This window comes from Salmo salar, chromosome ssa13 (genome assembly GCF_905237065.1).
Source record: "Salmo salar chromosome ssa13, Ssal_v3.1, whole genome shotgun sequence".
Classification (NCBI taxonomy): domain Eukaryota; kingdom Metazoa; phylum Chordata; class Actinopteri; order Salmoniformes; family Salmonidae; genus Salmo; species Salmo salar.
In genome coordinates this window covers 79492635-79500464 of record NC_059454.1, presented here as the reverse complement: position 1 = coordinate 79500464, position 7830 = coordinate 79492635, and the positions used below count along the sequence as shown (strand labels likewise).

At 47.4% G+C, this 7830-nt stretch overlaps 1 protein-coding gene across 1 annotated transcript in view; it reads right to left on the bottom strand.

The window, feature by feature from the left end:
• Nucleotides 1-1353: 1353 nt before the first annotated feature.
• LOC106567958 (autism susceptibility gene 2 protein-like) overlaps nucleotides 1354-7830 on the bottom strand; it is a 491043-nt gene continuing 484566 nt past the window's right edge. The window contains 9 exon segments of the mRNA XM_014137879.2: nucleotides 1354-4146; nucleotides 4267-4495; nucleotides 4707-4790; nucleotides 5083-5163; nucleotides 5600-5741; nucleotides 6281-6352; nucleotides 6472-6501; nucleotides 6643-6714; nucleotides 6925-7020. Coding sequence (XP_013993354.2) covers nucleotides 2832-4146; nucleotides 4267-4495; nucleotides 4707-4790; nucleotides 5083-5163; nucleotides 5600-5741; nucleotides 6281-6352; nucleotides 6472-6501; nucleotides 6643-6714; nucleotides 6925-7020 — 2121 coding nt within the window. The 3' untranslated portion in view covers nucleotides 1354-2831.

Sequence of the window (7830 nt, the reverse complement as noted above, 5' to 3'; positions counted from 1 at the left end):
CTTGTTGCTCCTAGACGTTTCCACTTCACAATAACAGCACTTACAGTTGACCGGGGCAGCTCTAGCAGGGCAGAAATTTGACTAAATGACTTGTTGGAAAGCTGGCATCCTATGATGGTGCCACGTTGAAAGACACTGAGCTCTTCAGTACGGGCCATTATACTGCCAATGTTTGGAGATTGCATGGCTGTGTGCTCGATTTTATACACCTGTCAGCAATGTGTTTGGCTAATTTGAAAGGGTGTCCACATACTTGTAGTGTATATAAGTTGTTTGTCAATACATTTGGTGTCTCTAGCTCTATTGATCTCTGAGTAATTAGGGAAAAAACTGAAGTGTTCTCTGCTACAGATACCCCAAAAACCTACAGTTAGTATCTAGTATAATGTTTCCACCATTTGTAGCGCGACACATCTCCTTCGCAAAGAGTTGATCAGGCGGTTGATTGTGGCCTTTGGATTGTTGTCCCACTCCTCTTCAATGGCTGTGCGAAGTTGCTGGATATTGGCGAGAACTGGAACACGCTATTGTACACATCGATTCAGAGCATCCCAAACATGCTCAATCGGTGACATGTCTGGTGAGTATGCAGGCCATGGAAGAACTGGGACATTTTCAACTTCCAGGAATTGTGTACAAATCCTTGCGACATGGGGTTGTGCATTATCATGCTGCAACATGAGGTGATGGCGGCAGGTGAATGGCATGACAATGGGCTTCAGGATCTCATCACGGTATCTCTGTGCGTTCAAATTGCCATCAATAAAATGCAATTGTGTTCGTTCGTTGTCCGTAGCGTATGCCCACCGCCACCACGGGGCACTCTGTTCACAACGTTGACATCAGCAAACAGCTCGCCCACACGCCAAAGTTCTCTAAAATGACATCAGAGGCGGCTTATGGTAGAGAAATTAACATTCAATTCTCTGGCAACAGCTCTGGTGGACATTCCTGCAGTCAGTATGCCTTTGCACGCTCCCTCAAAACTTGAGACATCTGTGGCCAAAACATTTTTTTAGGGTAGCCTTTTATTGTCCCTAGCGTGTGTAATGATCACACTGTTCAATCAGCTTCTTAATATGTCACACCTGTCAGGTGGATGGATTATATTTGTCACTAACAGGGTTGTAAACAAATTTGTGCAAAAAATAATGCTTTTTGTGCGTATGGAACATTTCTGGGATCTTTTATTTCAGCTCATGAAACATGGGACCAACACTTTACATGTTGCGTTCATATTTTTGTTCAGTATATTTATTTTACACCACTGATGTCGGGTCAGACATTATGTTTACATTTCTAGTGCCGACCGCAATTATTTACCTCTCATGATCATAAAAAAGCCAGTAGACATTTTTAGTTCACATTTTTTAATAACATGGCACAATTTACATAACACAAGTTTAAATGAGGAGCATGCTGAAGATTCAGTCGCTTCTTTTTTTTGGTCTTAAATTATTATTTTTTTGATTCTAGAAATACTTTTTTTACGTACATGATTAACAGCAAAAAACGTTTTTCTTGTTAACAATCTCTCTGCAATACGCATTGACTAACCACTACGGCTCCAGTGGACGTTTTTAATGTGGGGTTAAAAAAACACACTGCACAACATCTGGCTCTCACAGAGTTTTGAAGCGCACAACTAAACCTTCAGTGGACTACTAAAATAGATCTCTGCTCATTAGAAACAAACTGTCCATAGTTTAGACCGTCTTTTTTGTCTTTTTTATTTTTTGTAGATACAACAACTTAGGATAGCACTTTAATACACTGTTAGATAAACATAACTTATTTCCAAACACATACTTTACACTCCTTTAGAAGGGATAATGTGCTGTATTTTTGTAAATGTGCTGTATTCTCTCCAAAACAAGACTAGTAGTGGGAGTAGTGGGAGTTGAGTTGTTGGGGTAACTGATAAGTAAGGGATCTCTCTCACTTTAAACTGTCTGTTCGGCGACTTCAGGCATTGGACTTCCTCTGAAAATAAAAATAGCTCTATAATAGACATTTTAAGGATTGTCACCACAACTTTGTATAATTTCTAAGAAAATTGTTTTACGTTTGCACAACCGTTGTACGGTATAGTGTTTTTCTACGAGCACTATTTCATTTCAGTGATATATACATTATTCTGGTTTTGTGAGACCTTGGTTGTGGAGAGAATACAGTGTTGTCAGAGTTAGTTGGGTGGTGACCAGGCTGGCTTTCAGAGTGTAAGCCCAGACATTTGTTGCATAGTTGAATGGGGGGTATGGTGGTCTCTGGTACAATGCTGCAAAAAGAACATTCTACCCTTCCTCCTTCTTAATAATAGTCCTCTATTTACATTTGTTCAAAGTAAAGCTTTCAAAACACCCTTTTGCATATTTGTACCTTGATTTGTTCCTTAAGAAGTGAGCATGTTAACTGTACACATATCTACACACTTTGCTGTCTGTCAATGCATTGAAGTACCTGTACATTCCAAAACGTCTGTGAGGGATCCGTTTCTATTAACCTACACACCTTCAGGGTATTCCAGGCCGCTTTCTATACAAGAGAAGAATACACACAAAAAGCAGGAGCAAACTGGAAAAAAGAGTTTAGTAAAATCTCTTTTTTTTTACATAATTTCATCCCCCTTTTTTTCCATTTTTTTTTTAAAGAAAAACATCATCTGTGGGTGTGTTTTTCAACCACATATTATTCACAGCTATGGTACAGTCTAGTTTTCCCAAAGCTAAGTGCTTGGTGTGAGTTCAGTGTTAGTAATTCTGTCAGACACAGGGTATGGGGCAGAATCTGCCTGTAGTCCAGGGTGAGGCTAGGTTTGCACCCCGCTCCGTTCACCGTGCCTCTATGTCTTTGTGGTTGTGGGCTGACGGTCTGTCTCTGATGTCTGTGGTGAGGGGCATAGTCCGTCTGGGGGAGCCCGGCCTGGCACCCAGCGTGGGGATGAGGGGGGGCGGGGCGCTCAGGGAGGCCGTGGGCGGCGTTTTGTTTAGGATACCATTCTGGTGGGCTGCAGCTGCAGCAGCGTGGGCGGCATACGCTGCAGCGGCGGCCGAGGGGCTGACCCTGGAGTAGTGCATGCTGGGTAATCCGGGGGCCATGAGGCCGGGGTGGGGGTGTGGCAGGTGGCCTTCCAGGGCCGGGTGGTGCATGGCGACGTGCAGGCGGCCGTGCTCGTAGTCCTCTCTGAGCATATGCAGGCGCTCGCGCTCCTCCAGGTGGGCCCGGGCCTCCTGCTCCCGGCGCTGCTCCAGGGCTAGAGGGTGGTGGTGGTCACGGTTAAAGTCATGAGACTCTCGGTCCCTGTAGGAGCGTTCTGCCTCGTAGAGGCGCTGTCCGGCCAGCCGGTGCAGGGGGTCGTTCCTCAGCAGCAGTTCCCTGGTCAGAGGGTCCCGTCTGTGGATGTCCAGGCCCCTGTAGGGGTCCCTCATGGGGTCCCAGTGGAAGGCTGGGTAGGGGAACCTCTCTGCCCCTGGGATGGGGCTAATGCCCATGAAGGGGGCCACCATTCGAGTCCTCTCCAAGCCGCTGATGCTGTTCATGGGGTGGACGCCCGCCATGCCCATGGGCATCGCCATGGAGGAGGCGGGGTGGGTGTGGAAGCTGGGCGTGGGGGGCACCTGGGGTGGGTGTGGGTGAGGGTGTGGGTGAGAAGGGGGCCTGTCCCTGTCCGTAGGGCTGTCCTGCTCCTCTTTCCTCTCCTCCTTTACCTTCACCTCGTTGTTGTTCTTCTTGTGGTGCTCGTAGAGAGAGGGCAGCTCTCCCTTCTTTTCCATCAGGGCCTCCCTCTCCCCCCTCCCCAAGCCCCCGTTGGGCCGGTCCAGGCTGGTCTGGCGGATGTAGGGTGAGGTCGTCCCTCTGCCATTGCCCTTGTCCTCAGACACCCGCCCGTCGTGGATGATTGGCGTTGTGTCCTTGTCGCTGTGGTGATTTTCCTTGAGCTTGTGCTCGTCTGTGCCGTTGTCCTTCCAGGAGTCGGGGTGCTCCCTGTCCCTGTCTCGGTCTTTGGGCTTGTCCTTATCCCTGGGGGGTTCGCTGGGGGGCAGGTGGTTCCTTGGGGGCTCCGGGGGACGGCTGTGACCCAACAGGCTGATGGGGTTGATGGGGACTGGGGACGGATGGGTCTGGTGACGCTTCTCCATGGCTTCCCTGGATGGACACACACAACAATGGGCTTTAAAGTCATATTTCAATTTGTATCACTAGTTCATTGTTTGTCAGTGGTATAACTTTAGGGTACATTCAGAGTTGTCACTTCATAACACCCACCTCTCCTTGTCATCTTTGTTGACGGAGGAAGTGTCTCGCTTGTCTGAGTCTCGGTCTCTCTCGTGGGAGCTGACTGAAGCGCTCCTCTCTGAGTCGCCAGGTTTCAGCCAGGGTGGAGGGGTGGGGAAGGAGGGCGGCGTGCGGTGCAGCCGGTTCCACGGCTCGTGGTTGTTGCTGAAGTGCTGCTGTGCGTTGGGGCTGTCTTTATGGCCAAACACAGAGTTAGGCGCTGTTAGGGATTCAACACACGGAAAGAAGAAAAGACCAAAACACAAGTTAAAAGGCATATCTCCCTGGTGTGATGGTCGGTCAACACTAACGTTAGAATCCCATGAATACCCCATGCAACGTTCGTTTTTCATTTTCATAATCTGACAGGAAATCCAAAAGATTTGTTGTCAAATACACATATACATTGTTGTCATGGAGATGAAACTCACTTAGTGCTGGGTTTCCAAGCCCACCAAAGGCTGCTGTGCTGAGAGAGGCGAGTCCTCCAAATGAGGGAGGCCTACTGAATGGCTCTGAGGGAGGGAGGGAGGGAGAGAGAGAGAGGGAGGGAGGGAGAGAGAGAGAGAGAGGGAGGGAGAGAGAGAGGGAGAGGGAGAGAGAGAGAGAGAGAGAGAGAGAGAGAGAGAGAGCAAACACAGTCAGCACCCTCTATATTGCTCCTTTACAGTGTCAACCAGCTTCTGACACAGACACTGTACTTGTCAGTGCTCCATACACCCTCAAAATCAATTGATGTTTTTGTTTATTGTTGGTATCTCTTTAAATCAAGTTTGACTTGACTGTACTGTGTGGGCTGCCTCTTACCTAAGTGAGGTGCAGGGGTGAGGAAGTTGCCAGGGTGGTGGGACGGGTGGCCGAACGGGCCGGCTGACGGGTGTGTAGAACCTGACATGGGAAAGAGAAAGAGTTGATGTAAGACATCTTCATGATAGAAAAACTAGATATTCATCTCCCTTAGCTTAGCATCATAGCTTCCCTAATGATTTTGAACTGAGATACAATGTAGGAAAGATAAGCAGGATGCGTCCCTTTTTAGAGGCAAGAGCATTGATCTCAACCTGTAATCTATAACCTATGTGGAGACCGGTGCTTTGCCTTGACACGCCATGTTAAAAATAGACCCCTCCACGGGGCCAGTGGGATTGATCTAGCTCTGTGGGGAGAGGAGGTCCTGGAGATAGTGTGTCAATCATAGAAATACAATGACCCATGAGTGTTCCAGTCAAATTGTTCTGGTCTGAAGAGCTTTGTCCCTTCTGGTAATCCAATTTCTATGGTGACAATCTACCTCTACCCAGGACACTAACCAACTCGCACTCACCTGCTGCTGAGAAGAGTGTGGCGGGACGCGCTAAGTCGTGGGGGTGGTGCATTGCGCCGAAGAGGCTGGGGCCGGGGGGTCGACTCAGGAACTCCGGCTTGAGCCCGAAGTCCAGCTTGTGTGGGTCGACCTGCATCTGCTGCTGGAAGACGCCAGACAGGGAGAAACAGCACATGAAAAACCCATCGCCTACACAGCAGCAGAAGGGGTTCACTTTTGTTGGTTATCTGAGAGCTCAGCATGAAGCTGATCGCCGTATGCGAGTAAAGTAACATTTCCTATACTTTCATTGCATATCTGCAAAAGATGGGTTAACGCTCGTGCAAATAAAAAATATGTGTAAATGGCATTTACCCTCCAGTACACCACTGAAGGTACCACAAGATGACAGTCCTCTTATAAGTCTCTCTCTCTCTCTCTCTCCTGTCTCTCTCTCTCTCTCTCTCTCCTGTCTCTCTCTCTCTCTCTCTCTCCTGTCTCTCTCTCTCTCCTGTCTCTCTCTCTCTCTCTCTCTCTCCTGTCTCTCTCCAGGAGGGGAGCTGGATTATACTACCAATTTAACTGGCTTGGGGCTTAGATGATAGAACATTGGGGTTTAGAGAACCACACTATAGTGAAGCACAACAAACAGTGTTTCTCTACAGTCTGTGAGTGGAAGGAAGTGCAAAGGGGAGGTCTCACCTTGACTTTCTGCTGGTGGTGGTAGATCTGCCAGGCCATGTGGACATGCATGGCACACCACTTCCCCGGTTTCTGGACAAACGCAAAACAAGAAGATATGGTTAACCTCAAAGGCAGGATTCTCAAGGACACATTACGGGATGTTTCTTTTTAGTTTTCTTTTAGGGGAGAGAGAATTAAAGCATTCCTACCCTGAGAATGGGCCGAAATGGATCCGTCAGCTAGAGGGGATAGAGAGATGTGGGGGGAGAGAGGTGGAGAGGGGGGGCTCAGTTACTTTCATGTCTCTCAGGCGTTCTTAATTAGCAACTAGGCATGGCTTCACTATTGACTGCGTGAGTGTGTCCAGACAGGGTGCTTACCCTGGGGTCCTTCTGTAAGAGTGTGTGTGGGACGGCTCCAGGTCTTGAGGCCACATCCAGTGGGTTAGAAGTCTACAGAACACAGAGAGAGCTCATTGTGAGAGGAGGTATGGGGAGCACCGTCTCTGTCTTTAGTGTGTACATGCACGGTTTCCAAGTCCACTCCCTATTCTGATAACGTATGTTAAGCTGTGTGTTGGCCGTCAGAGAGAACCCTCTACAATGAAGATGTGTTTGTCATGTTCACTCCTTGTGTGTGTGGTGTTGGCCTGTGGCCCCTACCTTGGGCTGGAAGGCCCCCTGCAGCGAGCCGAATGGCCCGTTCGGAGGGATCACTGGAGGAATGCCGGACACGCCCGGGGGGTAGGAGTGGAACAGCTGAGAACAGAAGAGAGGAGTGAGGATGGGTGTGGTGTTGTTCCGACAGAGGAGAAGGACAGCAGCTGTATGAACACTGAGATGAAGGAGGGAGGGGCCATGATGACATGACATGGTACAGGGGGGAGGGAACAACGTGACAGACGTGATGATGTCACAACAAACCCACCATAACTAGGGGTCAACATCCAGACCGCCGTCAGTCAGGTAGCTACAACTGTCACTGTCCTTAGTGCCTCAAAGTGTTTCACAAAACTAAAACACTTACTAGGTATTTACTAAGCACTAACATGGAAATTACAGAGTAATAACCTATGAATGACTTATTAGCCACTAACATGGAAATTACAAAGTAATAACCTATGGATGACTTATTAGCCACTAACATGGAAATTACAAAGTAATAACCTATGGATGACTTATTAGCCACTAACATGGAAATTACAAAGTAATAACCTATGAATGACTTATTAGCCACTAACATGGAAATTACAAAGTAATAACCTATGGATGACTTATTAGCCACTAACATGGAAATTACAAAGTAATAACCTATGGATGACTTATTAGCCACTAACATGGAAATTACAAAGTAATAACCTATGGATGACTTATTAGCCACTAACATGGAAATTACAAAGTAATAACCTATGGATGACTTATTAGCCACTAACATGGAAATTACAAAGTAATAACCTATGGATGACTTATTAGCCACTAACATGGAAATTACAAAGTAATAACCTATGGATGACTTATTAGCCACTAACATGGAAATTACAAAGTAATAACCTATGGATGACTTATTAG